This window comes from Sinocyclocheilus anshuiensis, unplaced genomic scaffold (assembly GCF_001515605.1).
Source record: "Sinocyclocheilus anshuiensis isolate Anshui unplaced genomic scaffold, SAMN03320099.WGS_v1.1 scaffold668, whole genome shotgun sequence".
Taxonomy (NCBI): Eukaryota; Metazoa; Chordata; class Actinopteri; order Cypriniformes; family Cyprinidae; genus Sinocyclocheilus; species Sinocyclocheilus anshuiensis.
In genome coordinates, this window is record NW_015557097.1 from 321859 (window position 1) to 340325 (window position 18467).

Here is an 18467-nt window from a genome sequence, read left to right on the forward strand (position 1 = left end):
TCTGAAATATAATTTCAGACTTTTGTGTTAGTTTTTGTGCTCTATGCACAGCTGAAACCTTTTTTGTGTGTGCTTGTTTCTAGGAGAGGCAGAGGCTTGAGACCATCCTGCATTTGTGTGCGGAGTATAATAAGAGCGACCCTCCGGTTGGTGTGGACAGAGGGAGGGCATGTCAGTTTCCAGGGATGGAGGAGGTCTCTGTTTGGCGACCCGCCCCTGACCCTGTGAGTGTGCTGGCCGAGAGCTCTCACAGACAGAGAGAGAGTGAGGAGGAGAACCTGAAAGAGGAATGTAGCAGCACTGAGAGCCAGCACCAGGAGGTACAACACACACATACTCATGCACACAAACTATCGGAGATGCTCCCACTATTAGACTGATGCACATACACAGAAAGAGAAATATAGTAAGGTCCAAAGATCTGAGATCACATTGAGCTTCAAAACCTAATTTAAATACACAGGATTTGGATTTGGATCATTTTTAAACAAAGAAGCACTGTGAAACAAAATGATTAAGAAATATTAAAGATTCTGCACCATTTCTAGGTCACTAGTCAAATAAGTAAATTTGTGACATTGATCATGTGACTCTTTATAAAGATGGCCAGATGTTCCTGCTTCCATTGAAGCTCAAGATGCTCTTTGAATCATCTCAAAACATGGGAGAACATGATTATCAGGTTTCACTCGAACTTGTGGAGTTCATGCAGCTTGAGTGCATCTGTCATTCAAATAAAATAAATGTTAAATATTGTTACTGAAATTAAAATATATAGTACATACCAAATACTAAAAAAATTGTTCAATTCAGATTTTCACTCAAATTGTAACACTAATAATAAAATTTACCATTACAATGTGTATCAAAATGCAAAATAGAAGAGTTAGTGGTCTCAGAATTTTAGACTTCATTATATGCAAAACCAAAACTGCTTGAATGAGTACACTGACATATTTGCACTCACACATTATTATGCATATGTGCCCATAATTTAAAACATGCAAGATTTGGCTAAAACACTCAACGGTGTACTTGTAGAGGTTCGTATGTACTGCATGTGGAAAAGTAAAAATACATTTACCTCTTGAGGTCTGTTGGTAGTCCCATTTGAATTCACCTAGTTTTTCGCATTTCTTCTGCTCGTAAACACGCCTTTCTCTCTCCCTTTCATTAGAGAAAAATGGTATTCATTCATTTAGGTCACTGTTAGAATGCCAGGTAGAGTTTATTTGTTGCAACCATTGTATGAGAGGCCTCACCACACACACACACACATATGCACAAACACAATTTGCTGTAATTGACAAATGCTTTCTCAGCATGAAGATTCTTCAATGCTGGGGCAGCAGGAGAGAGCGTATCTGGAGGAAGAGCGGCTCAGGGTTATGGCTCGGGTGGACGAGCTGAAGACTCGTGTCACTGACCTGGAACAGCAGATACAGGAGTCCAGACAAGAGGTTAGACTGAATCATAAACCTACAGACCATTGCCTGTGTGATGTGCCTACACAGTGCACTGAACTTCCCTCAGTTCTGTCATAATTGCATGAATGAGAGCGAGAGATGTAGATTACATCAAAACTTGTAAAATCTGTTCAGTCACTGGTCGTCTTCATCTACATCAGTGCATCACCGTCTGTCATGCATAGAAACATTTTCAGGATTTTGCCTGATCAGCAGAGCTGCGCTATTCATATGAACAGAAACATATGGAAGTGAACAGACTGTTGAATGTGTCGTTTTATTGGCAGGCAGAAATGGAGAGGGCATTACTGCAGGGGGAACGGAAGGCGGAGCTTGATCAAGTGGATGCAGAGTTGGAGATCATCAATCAACTTCAGCTGAAACTGAATGAAGTGGAAAATTCGACTCGGAGGGAGAAAGAGAAGGTACTGACAACAAACACACTCTATGAAGCATTCTTCCCTGTTTCCTGTTTGTTTTTCCTGAAAAACTTTGTGGATGCATCTTTACTATCATGCTAATTTCTAACAGCCTGACGTCTAACTCTTCATTAATCTAAATGACACTGATTACACTGCATGTTTGAGTGGGCACTTTCATATCAGTCTTTTGATAAAAGTTTATTTGGCATGAAATCTACAATATCCACCTTATTTTAATGAAAGAATGGTGCGGCCATTTGTAAATTGAATGTGCAAGGCTTCCGGTGTTATCCACTTTCAGTTATTTTACCTGTGCAAAAACAGCCCATTATGCTGCTGATATTGCAAACTTGTATTTGTTATCATATAATTTTATTGTATTATCGTAATCATAAACATGCTGGTTTGTAGCGCAAATAGTTTTACCGTTTACTGCACTTTGTTATTCTTCTGATTATTTACCTACAGTGGCTAATAAATTGTAAATCTTTTACATTCACAGTAAACAGCAGAGAAATCTGGGTTGCAAAACAAGGTAGATAATGTTACAGCCACCTTGTTCTAGACCGCAATATAAAGTCAATGTACTGTATTTAAAAAACAAAAAAATAATATAAGTAAATTCACACATCAACAAATGTGTGCAAATGTCATAAAGGCAACAGATATCACAGAACAGTCAATTCTAAGGCTAAATTTAGATATTTAATAGTAATACGATATTATATATGAATAGATGTATTGAGTAGAACTGACTGCTGTATAAATATTTATTCTCCTCAGATTTAGTCTGCTGCAAAATGGGCTCTGATCGACATGGCAACCCCATATCTAAACCTCTGTTTTAACACAGCATGGTGTCTTTATCTAAGCAGTTTCCTCTGTTTTCACCCCTCTCCGCCATCACTGACTCGCTGCGTGTGTATTTTACCAGTGTGTATATTACATGTGTGTAATATTTTTGTAGGAAAGAGCAAAAGTCTCAACTGAGCGGGATGTCCTGGCCAGGCTGAGGGATTCGTACAGTGAGCTGAAGGGCCAGCTTCATAAATGCCCCGAATCACTGAGGGAGCACTTACAGGAACAGCTGACCAGGGTCAGTGTGTGCTTTGATACTGCCCGAGAGAGTCACAATGATTATCGAACATATACAACCACTTCACTTCAAAGAGAAGCAGGAGAAAAAAAAAGTAGGATTGTTAGTAGATTAAAATAATTATTAGCGATTGATCTCATGATTTTTTTTATTAGTTCACGTCATTAGTGTTGAATTTTCAATTTGCGTCTAATTAAAAAAAGCTTTTTTATTTTAATATATTGCATCCAGTGTTTAATTCCTTTTTGGGAGGGAGGGAGGGGGGGAGAAAACAAAATAATATGTAACAAAGCTGTTTTGCTGTTAGTCTCTCACAACAGTCCTCCAGTGGCATGGTAATTAAATTAAATACATAACTGCAAATTACTTCACTCTTAATTATCCTATGTGGATGTAATTTGTAAAAAAACTTTTCTCCATTGTTTACAGTAGCATAGATGAGAGCTCTGCTACAGAATTGTTGTGTGTGTGTGTGTGTATTAAACAGAGATGCTTGTAGTGGTTCTCTTATTGCAGTCAGTCAATAAGCCATCATCAGTCAGTTAAAAATAAGCCAGAACACCATAGAACAGTTATAATTTCAAATTGATAGTCAAATTAATAAATAAATAAGGATGCACCAATATTATAATTCTGGCTCATACAACAAGCTGACATTACAGTTCTCTAAATAAATTAAAAATAAAAGAGTAAAATATGATATCAGTTGGTTTAAATGCTAAGTGTATTTATATATTTAAACTTGTATTTAAATATAATGCACAGTATGACAAATGGATATTTAAAATTACATGTACTAAATTATGTAATGATTGACATTTAGCAAGGGTAAATGACAGCAAGGGTAATCTAAATATAAAGGAAATAAACATGCAAAATTGAATAACAATATCCATATATAAAATAATCTCTGATGTTATGCAAAAACACATATGGTACCAATTTATTGTGCACCTCTAAATAAAAGCAAAACAAATAGCAAAAAAAAGCAAATAATCAGAGATTAGCAGAGTAGATTGATGTATCTACTCCTATGTAATAACATTTGTACACAAGACATACTATGAAAAATAACCATTGGTGTATATCACCTTCCAGTATCACCAGAAATTAATGGGCAAAACACATGACATGATATAACAGCCTTAACTGGACAGCTTGTTACAATCTGGATCTGTACAAACTGCACAAATATCCTATGGCTGTGTGTGTTGGCTGTGTGTCTGCGCTCCCTCTTGAGCCACAATATGCTCATGGCAGTAAAGGGTTTACACACTGACTGAACAACCATGATCATTATGATGCACCTCTGCTCTTTTAGGCAATGAAAATGCATGAAATTCATTTACTTATATGTCTGTCTTTTGCTTTCCACTCTTGCTTAAGTGCTTTTTTTTACTAAATCTCACTAATTCACTGATATGGTAATTAACTGAGCGAATCGCCTCTGTCTTCTGTATCTTTGTACACTTTAACCAATAAGCACCAAATGGAGGACATTTATGAAATGTTTTTTCAGGAGATGCATTGAAAAAAAAAAGTTATCCATACAGCAAACATTGTTTGGCAGACAGAGTGATCTTCTTTGGCATGTCATTGAGGAACATTTGTCTGTCTGCTTGTTTGTTTCTCCCATCTGTTCGTCTGCCTCTCTTTCCCTCTCCCTCTCCTTCTCTCTGTCCATCTGTGCATGTGTGTGTCTGTAGAAGGTGGAGGCACTGGAGTCGGCCACTAAGCGCTTTGAGGATTTGGAGTTCCGCCAGTTGGAGCGAGAGAGTGGCATGGAGGAGGAGAAGGACACGGTCAGCAGGCAGCTGTTGCAAGAGAAGGCAGAGTATCACCGGAGTGTGGCCAAAAGGAAGGTAATGACACTGATCTCAGGTCAGGTCTATTAAAGTACTCAAAGTCAGTGTTGAGCGGCTGATCCTGTATTAGACTGGAATGACATACAACCACGGCCTCCTTTGAAACATTTCTCTTGGTTATGTAGGAGAAAATGGCAGCTCTGGAGATCCAGGCTAACCAACTTGGACTTCAGGCAGCTCAGGATTGTGAAAAGATGGCCAAAGATCGAACCCTGGCCCTACAGATGCTCCAGAAGGTTGAGAATTTTTTTACATTTCTATCAACACTTCATGCAAAGTGTCTTTAACACACAAAAAAGATAAAAAATATTACAACTGGATACTTACAGACTTCAGGTTATATAGGTTATACAGGTAATATAATATTACAGGTTAAAGGGGACATAACACACAGAGTTTCTGCCAATCTCATTTTAATCTTATACCTATAGAGTAGTATTGCATCCTTCATATCTCCGAAGTGTCTTCAGTTTTATCAGATTTATAAAAGACATATACAGCTGTACCGTTTCTCTCTGAAAACTGGAGGCATGCTGTGGGCTGAGCTAAAGAGTCATGCGTAGCTTTTGTATAGCGATCGTCTGCAAGCTGTGACATCGACATAAATAAAACAGGAACAAAAACTTTATTGACTATATTGAATCCTGTGCAGCGCTGCTGATGACTTCTGTAACCCGAATGAAGCATGTTGATGGGCGTGCTCTTGCTCTCGCTTTGTTTGCTCTTCCCGGAGAAGTGCCCATACAAGGAATTCCATACTTGATGTCATACAGGGCCATACTCTGAATTTTTTTTTCCCCAAAACTTATATGAACCCTGAAGGGGTGTCTTTGGCACAGAAATACTCCGTCATACGTCCAACTCATTTTTTTGAGACTTTAATCATGTTTAGCATGAGAATCCAACATATAATGTATGTAAATATATGTAAATTCATATATGTTGTATGTTGTAATGTATGTATGTTTGTGCATGAAATAGCATTAGACATCCCTAAGCTCAATTGACAAAATTTGTGGCATATTTTTGATAAGGCAAGGCAAGGCAAGTTTATTTATGTTGCACATTTCGTACACAATGGTAATTCAAAGTGCTTTACATAAAAGAAAGTAAAATAATCATAAAAAATAATAATAATCACAAAAATACAACAAGGAATTTAAAAACTTTGACGAGGATTTAAAAATTGATTTAAAATGAATTTAAGACAGTTAAAATAGAAAATGATTATACATACATAAAATACAGTGCAATCAGTTCGGACATCGCACAGTGCTCATTCAGTAAATGCACAGCTAAACAGATGAGTTTTGAGTCTAGATTTGAATGTGACTAATGTTTTAGCACATCTGATCGCTTCTGGAAGCTGATTCCAACTGCGGGCGGCATAATAGCTAAAAGCGGACTCCCCTTGCTTTGTGTGAACCCTTGGTATTTCTAACTGACTTGATCCTAATGATCTGAGTGGTCTGTTAGGTTTATATTCAGTGAGCATATCTGCCAAAGTAAAATAATCATAAAAAATAATAATAATCACAAAAATACAACAAGGAATTTAAAAACTTTGACGAGGATTTAAAAATTGATTTAAAATGAATTTAAGACAGTTAAAATAGAAAATGATTATACATAAAATACAGTGCAATCATTTCGGGTTGTCATAAACATCAAAGTTGGCATGATATTAATATTCACCCTATCTATTTTGTAAACTCATGTTAATGATCTTATTGTGAATGATTATCCCATGTATATGTTTATTTTCTTTTTTTAACTTTGTAATGTTTAATAAAAATGTCAATCTTCCAGTGAAATGACAGACTTCTCTCTGGTGACTTATGCTGGACATCTCCAATTATTTAGTCCGCTTAAACCCTGCCTCTCCACAACTGATTTCAAGTGTGCATTATATTTGAGTGCAATGGCCACAATTCATAATCCATTTAACTGACTGATACAACTATATTTTTACACTCGGATGTACGTCATCATGATATGGAATAAAAGATTTGTCACTTTTCCGTTACACTGCGACTTTCACTTTCAATATCTTATCAATATCATATGGCAACAAAATGTTGCCATTTTAGTGTGAAAAAATTGGTTACTTTTTTGTATAACAGTGTTATTTTTACAAAATACATCATGATACAACTTAAATTTTAGCTGTAAAGCAGCTGTAGTGTCAATAGTGTCCTTCAGCTCAATTTAGTTCAGCGTTGACGCAATTAATTGTTTTCCAGTTACATCCAATTTTACATCTTCATTGCCATGACAATGTAACCCCATAAAAACCGTAACACTAAAAATGATTGAACCTCGAATATTCCTTTAATGGTAAATTGACCCTGTATATTTTTCTCTTTAAGGAAAAGGAGAGACTGTCTGCCTTAGAGAAGAGATACCAGAGCCTGACTGGTGGAAAGACTTTCTCCAAGCCTGCCAGCACAAAGGAGGTAAGAGCATTCAACAGCCATGACTTGTACAAATGGGTAATTGGCCTGTTTTTGGTTGGCAAACAAACTACTTTTTTACTCTAAGCTGGTGAAACAGGCTGTATACAGAAGCCTTGTGATCTAAACTCGTAGAATCATTATAATTCATGAGATATCTGTGCTGTTTCTCAGTATTTAGTGCATTGGTTTGAAATAAACGTATCGTTGTGTACGTCCTGATGGTGGTGTCCGTGGGGAAACACTCAACTCCCGCTTAGCAGTGATGAGCACGTTTTTTTATGGGTTATCGCAATCGGCGATAAGCTTCATGTCGATGCCTCTTTGATCAGCCATAAAATATTTAGAGGGAATTTGAAGAAGTTTGATAAGACAAATAATGGTATAAAAATGTTTTTGGCATGGTTTGTGCAACACTGTCTGTGCGGTGGTGTCTGACTTCGGTGTTTATATTCAAAACAGGAAGTGCTTTGCATCAGTGAACCTGATCTTTTAGATGAACTCCCTACCCAGATTTCTCTGCTCCCCTCATCTTGTTGTCAAAGATCCACCTCTCAGATATATTCTAACAGGCCACAGGAGGTAAAAGCATGACCCCAGGACAGCTGTGAGGGATGTACAAACTAACAAAACCATTATGTCATTCACACTTACGCGCTTGTGCAGTTCAGTCATTTCACCCTTCATATGGAACATGTGTCTGTGTGGCTGATGAGTGGGGATGGGAATTGTAAAGAATTGAATGATTATGGTTCCTTAATGGTCCCACTAACGATTTTGTTAGTACTAAAAGAAATGCAATTTCATTACCAAATGATAAGATGGTTTCGATAATAACAGCAACAGTACTAAAGACTAGTGAAATACTTCTGACAAAACGTCTAGTTTGTCTTTACCTTCAGTCATATGAATAACCAATCAGTAACCACACTGATTTGTAATGTGCTTGATTCATTAAAATTAATGACTTGGAGTTGTTTGTTTGGCGCTTTCAGATAAGTAGTAGTGTTGTGGCATCATTGAATAAGTATTGCAGAACATATATTCCACCCACATGCATGTGTAAGACCCATTAGAGGAACCTAATGATAGGATTTTTTTTTTTTTTTTTTTTTTAATATTGAAGCCACTCTAAATAAGAATCAGTTCTTGGTTCCCAACCCTACTGATGTGTATAATTAGTATATACTGATATGTAGTACTGATTTGTATATTTTAATGCTGCAATTATTTGATCAAAAATATAGTAAACCAATAATACTGTGAAATATTATTATAGTTCAAAATAACTGTCTTTCACCAGTCTTCAGTGTCACTTGATCTTTCAGAAATCATTCTAATGTGCTAAATTGGTGCTCAAGAAAGATTTCTTCTTATTATTGATGTTGCAAACAGTTGTTCAAAAGAACAGCATTTATTTGAGATATACATTTTTGTAGTAATGCAAATGTCTTGACTGCCACTTTGGATCAGTTTAATGCATCCTCACTGAATAAAAGTTAATTTCTTTCAAGAAAAACCAATTCTTAACTGACCCCAAACTTTTGAATGGTAGTGTAAATAGACAAATGTGTGGTCACTGTAGTTTGCATATGTTATTTGAGTCTTTTTGAGCATTCACCAGTTGTACTGGCCACAGTTGCAGTGTTGGTAACAGGTTTTCAGTGTATTTTTATTTTTTTCATTTTGTGTGAGACTTCAATATGCACATATTGTGAGTGTTGTTTGCCTCAATCTAGCATGTCGTCTGTTATGTTCAGGCCTTTCATGATTGGAATGGTCATATATCATATTACTGGGATATGGTGGACGTTGACATTCTGTATCACACATGCTGCTTGTGTGTACATTGGATATTTTGACGTGCGTAGCATGTTTTGATGTGTTGGGAGTAAGCATGCTTTTTCCAGTGGGTGCATAAAGATTTCTGGTACAGTTCTTCATGTGTCGTTTGAGATCTGAACTGATGTCCTTTGTGGATGTGTGTATGGATGGATGAATGTGTGTGCTCAGGAGTACCTCAAACTCTCTGATGTATATAAGATGTATGGAAACAGATGTATCCCCGCCCAGACTGCCTTCCCTAACGCTCTTTGTTTACCGCTGGCTGTAACATCAGACACACCTCGTGAGGTATGACTCCTCCACTCACTCTTTCATCCATGACAGAATCTTTTTCCTTGCCTCACCACCTCCCATTTTTCTTTCCAATGCCATTTATTCTTAGTTTGTGGCTTTTCTTTTTATGATGCTGTCAGAATAACCCACTGGCTGTCTTCTCTTGAAACTGTTATTTTTCATATCTTCCCAACTCTGTTTCCAGCTGTCTTTGTTGTTGTTGTATCATCTGCCTTTGCTATGCCAGCTTTATGCTTTTGTATACCTAAAATGCCCTCATTACATTTTGTGTTTGTGTGTGATGGTTTGATTATATCAAGGAGTATGTGACAGTCAGTCAGTTAAACCAGCTTTTCGGGATGCCCAAAGTTGACCCCTCCCCCACATCTTCAGTCCAGTCATTCCAAGCTATTGTCGCTGACCCTGTCCACTCCAGCCACACATCCCAGTGTGGCTCCTCCCAGTCACTTCCTGTTGAGGTGTGTATTTCCTGTTGTCGAGGTGTTCAACAGATCTGGCTTGTTCTTTTTGAATGTTTGAATAATGTGGGATTCCAAGCTTTTTAGTTCTGTGGTTTTATGAGATATACTTTTAATTTTCTGATCTAAATACCACTCCATACTTTCAATGCATGTATCTCTTCTTTCCTTGCTGTATCAATTTTTCCTCTCTTTTCTCATCCATCCTCCCTTTACCTGGACTGCACTTCAGACCCAGCCTGCATGGATTAGGCCTTCAATCCCCAGGTTAGATTCAGAGCACTGGTACCAGGAAATTATGGCAGCTGGGGAGCCCAGTCATGCCTCTCCTCCCCCTCTGCCAGCTAAGTGTATCTCCTCACGTAAACCTATGCAGGTAAACTCTCATCATTTGTCTGTCTTCTCTTCTGCTTGCATCCTTTATCTTTTGTCTGTCCTTAAGTTATCTGTCCTTAGTGTACCTTGTGTTTTGAATCTCACAGGAAATAATTGCCACTTTTTTTTTTTTTTTTTTTTATAAAAAATGACATGAAAAGCAGTACTTTTACGTTAAGCACTTGAGGTTCGGTCTTTGTTGCCGGGTTTGGTTGTTTTGGTGTGGTCTTCTTCCTTGCTGTGGGGGCAAGTTGCCATAGTTGTCATTTTGGATGGAGAGTATGAATAGAATAACACTGAGATGTTTTGTTGTCAGATCTATAAGCAGGACGGTGAGCTGGGACAGACCAATGGCACCTTTACACCCCCGCCTTCTAGCATGACTACATCAGGAAGAAACACACCCACCAAAGTAAGACAGTTTAAACAATAACCTCTGACCGTCAAAAACTCTCTTCTTTTTGTTGTAAAGAGGCCACAATATACAGTCTGCACTTTTGAAGACAACTTTTGCAGGGCTGAAGTATAGAGAGCAAAAGTAGAAGTATTTTTCCCTTAGAAAAAAATCCCTGATTAAAAAGAGTTATTAGTGATGAACCAATCCAACCAGCAATGAGGTGAATCACAACATTGTAGACCTTACAGTATTTGAAAACTGGACAAAACACCAAGGTACAAGACTTGATTTGAATAGGTTCAACTACAAAAAAAAAAACCCCCACTGTTGCGCCATTATAACTGTGCAAATGTTTTCAAATGTGTCACTTTTTATGTATCTCTTCTTTTATATCTTCAGAGTCTCCCAGATCTGTCTCCTACTTATTTGGATTTAGACTCCAAGAGACAGTTGGATCAACAGGGCAGAGGTAGCCCATCATTTATTATTATTATTATTAGTTTGTAAACAGTGTGTGTTGAATAATTCAAGTTTCAGCACCATGATCTTCTCTGGATGTATTTTTCTAGGGCTGTATACATGTGAAGATTCCAGAATCAGGCCTACGGATCCTAAACAGAGCCACTGGGGGGCACCACAGGGCTCTCACTCCCTTTTCCCACCTTCAGATGCTACCATGGTACACCACTCCATTCTGCACCACCATGCACCCCCAGCTGGAGAGTCAACGTATGACACTCTGAGTTTGGAGAGCTCTGACAGCATGGAGACCAGCGTATCTACCGGCAACAACTCTGCCTGTTCACCTGAAAGGTGAGGCACAGTTGTCAAGGGAACCCTTCGTTCTGCTTCCATTCCCCTGACAACAGGTCACGCTGCCCAATTTCCCCATAAATGTTTTTTTTTTTTATCCTTTTCCCAGAATAGTTCCTGGGTTGTTTCCATGACAACACATACATCCATACAAAGAGACATGCTATTCTTCTCGTCTTCAAAGTTTGGTCTTGTCCCGAGGCAGAACGAGCACAGAATGTCATTTTAAAGTATGCGCTCCTTGGAGCCAGGGAGGCTTCAGGTGTTTTTTATCAGATGCTGAAGTCATGAAAAGACATTCTCTTGATGTTGCCCTACTTTTCAGCATCGATAGTCTGGACAAGAATCTTTGACCACAAATTCTTACATTTCGGTTAGATGTTTCAGCAGTTTTAAACTCCTACAGCCCTCCTCACCCTCGATCAACATTTTCCTTTGAGCTGGTAAAGGAGCCCCATCAAAAAAGCATGTAGGTCCTCACTTAAAAGTGAAACAGAAAAAATCACATACTCCTAACCCAGCAGGAAGGCGCCTGATGCACATGATTTTTAGCATCTTGCTACTTTATCAAGGTGTAGTTTTTAAGAAGTCATATTTTACCAAATGCAAAAATTTGTATAAATGATTTCTGCAGTTTTAACCAAACTAACTGTGCTACATTAAATACACAATGCTGTTCAAAAGGGACAGTAAACACTTTTAAATAGATAGAAAAAAATCTTCTGTACTTCCAATTCATCAAAAATATCCTGAAAAAAAATCTATCACAATTTTCACAAAAATATTAAGCGGCACTGTTTTCAACATTGATAATAGTAAGATATTTTACTTGAACACATCAGCAGCATATTAGAAAGGAGGATTATGTGACACTGAATATTGGAGTAATGACTCCTGAAAATTCAGCTGTCATCACAGGAACAAATTACATTTGAAAATATATATAAAATATAAATAGAAAAGTTATTTTCAATTATTATACTATTACACAAATGTACTGTTTTAGTGTATATTTAATAAAATAAATGTAATCTTGGTGAGCATAAGATAATTTTTAAAAACATAAAAAAACGTAATAACCCCTAACTTCTAAATGGTAGTGTATATATAACAATTATGTATTTTTAAAATTATTATAATTATAATTTTTCAGTGTATGTATTAGATAATTGAAGGCAGAAATAATCTGCCCAATGTCGTCTTCAGCCAATGGAAGCACCACAGCAACAGTATCAGTATCTGTTTCTCCTTTAGCAGCAATGGGCTGGCAGGACTGAGGCTGGAGGAGATGGAAAAGATGTTGAAGGAGGCCCAGCAGGAGAAAGCCAGACTGGTGGAGAGTCGAGTGAGTACCATTAATCTTTAATTGTCTGTTAAATATAATCTATCCCTCTCCCTGTCTCTCATATAAAAGAGATCTTTTTCATGAATTTAAAAAGGAAGCCCCTGGTCCCTTTGGCATTACTGCATTAAAGATTGTTTCTTACCTACAAAGAGTGATAGACATGAAAGACTGGATCTTAACAAGCTCTCCGACAGTAATACTCACTCAGACAATCTCTTCCTGAATAATTTTTCATGCATCCCCAGTCACTCCGCACTGTGTATTTTATGTATTTGTATGCATTTTTCCCCCCCTATAGTCTTCTCACAGTAGATTTGAAGTCCCTCTGTGTCTTAATCTGTCTGTGTTATTTTTTGTGTCAGGAGAGGGAAGTCCAGGCACGAAAGCAGCTGCTGGAGGCTGAGAGAAGGCGGCGAGAGGAGGTGGAGAGGAGGCTGCAGGATGAGACTGCACACAGACAGAGACTTGTGGAGGAAGAGGTCAAGCTGAGAGAGAAACAGTGTTCCCAGGTCAGTACCTCTGGTGAACACCTCAATGAACTGCTCTCAAATCAGCAATACAGATAGTCGCCCAGTCTTTTACTAGGTAGACATAAAATCCTCACATTTTCCAGTGAGATAAAAGGGACAGTACATAAGGCTTGCATTAATAAATATTAATAATCATAATGCTTTATTGAGCAGTAGTTCATGTACATTCATCACAAAAATATTAAGCGGCACTGTTTTCAACATTGATAGTAAGATATTTTACTTGAACACTAAATCAGCATATTAGAAAGGAGGATTATGTGACACTGAATATTGGAGTAATGACTCCTGAAAATTCAGCTGTCATCACAGGAACAAATTACATTTGAAAATATATATAAAATATAAATAGAAAAGTTATTTTCAATTATTATACTATTACACAAATGTACTGTTTTAGTGTATATTTAATAAAATAAATGTAATCTTGGTGAGCATAAGATAATTTTTAAAAACATAAAAAAACGTAATAACCCCTAACTTCTAAATGGTAGTGTATATATAGCAATTATGTATTTTTAAAATTATTATAATTATAATTTTTCAGTGTATGTATTAGATAATTGAAGGCAGAAATAATCTGCCCAATGTCGTCTTCAGCCAATGGAAGCACCACAGCAACAGTATCAGTATCTGTTTCTCCTTTAGCAGCAATGGGCTGGCAGGACTGAGGCTGGAGGAGATGGAAAAGATGTTGAAGGAGGCCCAGCAGGAGAAAGCCAGACTGGTGGAGAGTCGAGTGAGTACCATTAATCTTTAATTGTCTGTTAAATATAATCTATCCCTCTCCCTGTCTCTCATATAAAAGAGATCTTTTTCATGAATTTAAAAAGGAAGCCCCTGGTCCCTTTGGCATTACTGCATTAAAGATTGTTTCTTACCTACAAAGAGTGATAGACATGAAAGACTGGATCTTAACAAGCTCTCCGACAGTAATACTCACTCAGACAATCTCTTCCTGAATAATTTTTCATGCATCCCCAGTCACTCCGCACTGTGTATTTTATGTATTTGTATGCATTTTTCCCCCCCTATAGTCTTCTCACAGTAGATTTGAAGTCCCTCTGTGTCTTAATCTGTCTGTGTTATTTTTTGTGTCAGGAGAGGGAAGTCCAGGCACGAAAGCAGCTGCTGGAGGCTGAGAGAAGGCGGCGAGAGGAGGTGGAGAGGAGGCTGCAAGATGAGACTGCGCACAGGCAGAGACTTGTGGAGGAAGAGGTCAAGCTGAGAGAGAAACAGTGTTCCCAGGTCAGTACCTCTGGTGAACACCTCAATGAACTGCTCTCAAATCAGCAATACAGATAGTCGCCCAGTCTTTTACTAGGTAGACATAAAATCCTCACATTTTCCAGTGAGATAAAAGGGACAGTACATAAGGCTTGCATTAATAAATATTAATAATCATAATGCTTTATTGAGCAGTAGTTCATGTACATTCATATGTATATATGAATGAATGTATATTTGGGTCAGTGATGTGGTGATAAGGTTATTCAAAAATACATCAAAAATATAATTAAAACTAAGAAATTACTTGAATACACCTCTTATAAGTGATTTTGATATTTTATTATTTATTATATTTGTTTTTATATGATTTAATTTATGCTATTATTTCATATAATCTTTAAAAAAATTAGTCTAGGTCTAACTGTCCAGCAATTGTATTAAAAAAAAAAAAGAAATCATGAAAAGAAATGTTGGCATAAGTAGTGTGACATTTTATTATTATTTAAAACAATAAGCAGTGAAGCAATTTTGGATTTTGATTCAGTAGTATTTAAAGAACTTTCTGTCAAATCAAAATCAGTGTGGTATAAACAACATGCAGAAACCCAGAAAATAGAGAGGACCCCTTTAGTTTATTACATTTCTAAAATGTTTAGCATAATGTAATGTGAATATAAAATGTAACACCATGTTAGTGTTAAAAATAGAAGTGTTTGAAACACACACAGTTGAACAGACAGTCTCACTGTCTACATACAGCTCTGAACACAGCAGTGTGCTTCGCTGGTGCTGCTCCGAGGTCAGCGAATGTTTTGAGTTGCTCTTTAAAAGTCTTTATGAGGTCACTGGCTCAGCTTGACTGGACCAGACGGGAGGCATGAATGCACAGAGAGCAGCTCCGCACAGCAGGTGGATAAGAGGAGACACGCAGACAGATGGTGAGAGGGAGACAGCAGAAAGAAGATAAGATGGGAGGAAGAGGAGGGGTGTAAGGAAGGGCAGGGCAGTAGGACACCAATGTTTTAAACACCGATAAGTGGCATAACCAAAACAATGGAATCAACCTGTGATTTTTCACTGCTGTATGAATTTACATTTTTCTAACACATTTTCTCTTCTTAAATGTAATCACAGCATCAAAATTATCATGTAATATTTCCATCAAATATATTGTTATTATGTGTACCTGAACAAGTCAATTTTATGGAAATATTTGAGACAGTAGCTAATCTGAGCGCTGCCCTCCTCAGGCTCGGCCAATGACGCGCTACCTGCCTATTCGAAAAGAGGAGTTTGACCTGCGTTCTCATGTGGAGTCATCAGGCCACTGCGTGGACACATGTGCATATGTCATTGTTACAGAGAAAATGTGCAAGGGCCATCTTGTGAAGATGGGCGGCAAGATCAAATCCTGGAAGAAACGCTGGTTTGTCTTTGATCGACTTAAAAGGACCTTCTCTTATTACGTAGGTAAGTAAGGTCATTTTGTATTTATTCCTGATTAAATGGTCAGCAAATAGTAATGATTTTTTTAGGGTTTAAAGTTTGTAATGCATTTTTTTAATTCAATGCAGCTTTGTTTTTTTAACTGTAATTCTAAAACAATTTATTTTTCTGACAAATTGATAGTGTATTGGATATAAGTCTGAAAGAAAGCACATACTTTTTCTGTTTTTGCTTAGTATAATTCAAAATATGTAAGGTGAAAAAAGAAAAAGAGAAGAAATAAGGTTAAACAAACAAAAAACAATCCTACGGCATTGACCAAGTGGCAAGTTCTGGTGAAATGTTTCATCTCGGTTCGCTCGATTTCCGATGATCCTGTCTTTCTTTTAGATGTTCTCTTTCTCACACATACGCTTTGCTCATGTGTGTAGCCTTTTCACCCCCTCACTCCCCATGTTAGTAGTGATGATGATGATGATGATGATGAAATAAATTGCAATACTTTCTCTAGCCCAGCGTTTGTGAGGGATGGGGGTGTAGATTTACCCCTGGCTCAGTTCTGAGTAACAATACTGCACTTACAACTCTTCAAAAAACATGAAACAAACACAATTTATCCCATTACTAAGCAGATTTGTGTAACGAGTAGAGGCGAGCCAAAAAAAATGGAACTGTTCAAAAGGGAAAGTAATAAATCTTATGTGTCGACAGTTGCAAGGGGGCTCACTGGAGGCTGACAAGACTAAAACAGTGGTTTCAAATCATCTGCGAGATAGAATCATGAAGAGAGGTGTTAATTTGCACTAAGTATCAAAAAGGGAAGTCTGTCAGAGAAGCTGCAGTGGGTGGCAGACGGTGTTAAATTCACTTCAACTATGTGCTTGTTCAATCCCTGCGGTTTTTCCTTTTTTTATTCCAATATCTTGGAATAAAAGATATAAAAACTATTTTTAAAAGATATTACTGAAATGTAAAACAAATGACAACAGATGTATTGTGTAATGCAAATAAACTCCAAATGGGAAATGGCAAATGTAATCTCTTCTTAATGGATAATAAAGCTGATCTGAACAATAATTTATTTTCAAAAAATTCTATTAACAGAATTTTCCTTTTCCTTAATTTTCCTCATGGTTTTTACTCCTCAGATAAACATGAGACCAAACTGAAGGGTGTCATCTACTTCCAAGCCATAGAAGAGGTGTATTACGATCACCTGCGCAGCGCAACTAAGGTAATGAGTGAACTGATGTCGTGCTTTTTCAACACCTCCTGTTTACTGTCAGCATCAACAAATCAAGCTCCATACCACTCACACTACAGCACCAACTTTGGTGAGCACACAGTGAAAGTTTAAACAGACAGGCGTCTTTTTATAAAGAGAATTTCTTACAGCAGTTGGCAAAAGAGATCAAAGGCGGCTTCATGTTCATGTACATTTCGTCATGCTTTCTTTTTTTTCACTTCGGCAACATGCCTTTTTTTTTTCCCCTGCCCTGCTGTTCTCCGTCTTCTTGCACTTTAACACACACTTTGTCTTTTTTTTTCTGTTCTTACAGAGTCCGAATCCTTCGCTAACCTTCTGTGTGAAGACTCATGATCGACTTTATTTCATGGTGGCACCATCCCCAGAGGCCATGCGTATTTGGATGGACGTCATAGTAACAGGTGCTGAGGGCTACACGCAGTTTATGACCTGAGGGAGAGTGGATGCAATTCTGCCTGCTGTGATCTGAGAGCGGACAGGACTCATTTAACAGGACGTGCAACATATGCAAAATTATGTTTAAAAACTTCAGCCAGCACTGACTGATTTCTTTGTCATCGTGACTAGAGAAGAACTGGATGCAGGCTGGCCTGATGACGACGTATTATTGTGCAACTGTTGGTCAGATTGTATGTCACTAAAAAGAGAAGTTGAAAAATATATATATATATGTGACCCTGGAGCACAAAACCAATCTTAAGTCGCTGGGGTATATTTGTAGCAATATCAAAAAATACATGGTATGGGTCAAAATTATTGATTTTTTCTTTTATGCCAAAAATCATTAGGATATTAAGTAAAGATCATGTTCCATGAAGATATTTTGTAAATTTCCTACCATAAATATATCAAAACTTAATTTTTGGTTAGTAATATGCATTGCTAAGAACTTAATTTGGACAACTTTAAAGGCGATTTTCTCAATATTTCGATTTTTTTGCACCCTCAGATTCCAGATTTTCAAATAGTTGTGAAAGAGTGGAAGCGAGAATGTTTGTCTCTGTATTGTTGTAATACAGAGACAGGAGACAGTTACAGAGCTTACAGTATTTTATGGCATTTCAAATCAATCATATGCTCGGTACTTTTTTTTATATATACATCTCTATAGTTTTATGGTGCCAAGTCTTCAGATGTATCAATGCATTACCAACAATTATCTTTA

General features: G+C 37.3%; 1 protein-coding gene across 6 annotated transcripts in view; it reads left to right on the forward strand.

The window, feature by feature from the left end:
- phldb1a (pleckstrin homology-like domain, family B, member 1a) overlaps positions 1–18006 on the forward strand; it is a 42498-nt gene extending 24492 nt beyond the window's left edge. For 3 of the 6 annotated variants that reach the window (XM_016472329.1, XM_016472328.1, XM_016472333.1), the window contains 19 exons: positions 84–320; positions 1323–1460; positions 1754–1891; positions 2856–2984; positions 4691–4846; positions 4975–5085; positions 7219–7305; positions 7765–7884; positions 9316–9435; positions 9741–9899; positions 10132–10275; positions 10591–10686; positions 11071–11140; positions 11241–11484; positions 12739–12829; positions 13192–13338; positions 15840–16059; positions 17184–17269; positions 17595–18006. In XM_016472329.1, the coding sequence (XP_016327815.1) occupies positions 84–320; positions 1323–1460; positions 1754–1891; positions 2856–2984; positions 4691–4846; positions 4975–5085; positions 7219–7305; positions 7765–7884; positions 9316–9435; positions 9741–9899; positions 10132–10275; positions 10591–10686; positions 11071–11140; positions 11241–11484; positions 12739–12829; positions 13192–13338; positions 15840–16059; positions 17184–17269; positions 17595–17735 (2634 nt within the window). In that variant the 3' untranslated portion in view covers positions 17736–18006. The remainder of the gene's footprint in view (positions 1–83; positions 321–1322; positions 1461–1753; positions 1892–2855; positions 2985–4690; positions 4847–4974; positions 5086–7218; positions 7306–7764; positions 7885–9315; positions 9436–9740; positions 9900–10131; positions 10276–10590; positions 10687–11070; positions 11141–11240; positions 11485–12738; positions 12830–13191; positions 13339–15839; positions 16060–17183; positions 17270–17594) is intronic. The other 3 variants (XM_016472331.1, XM_016472332.1, XM_016472334.1) reach the window with 3 other exon arrangements.
- Positions 18007–18467: the final 461 nt, after the last annotated feature.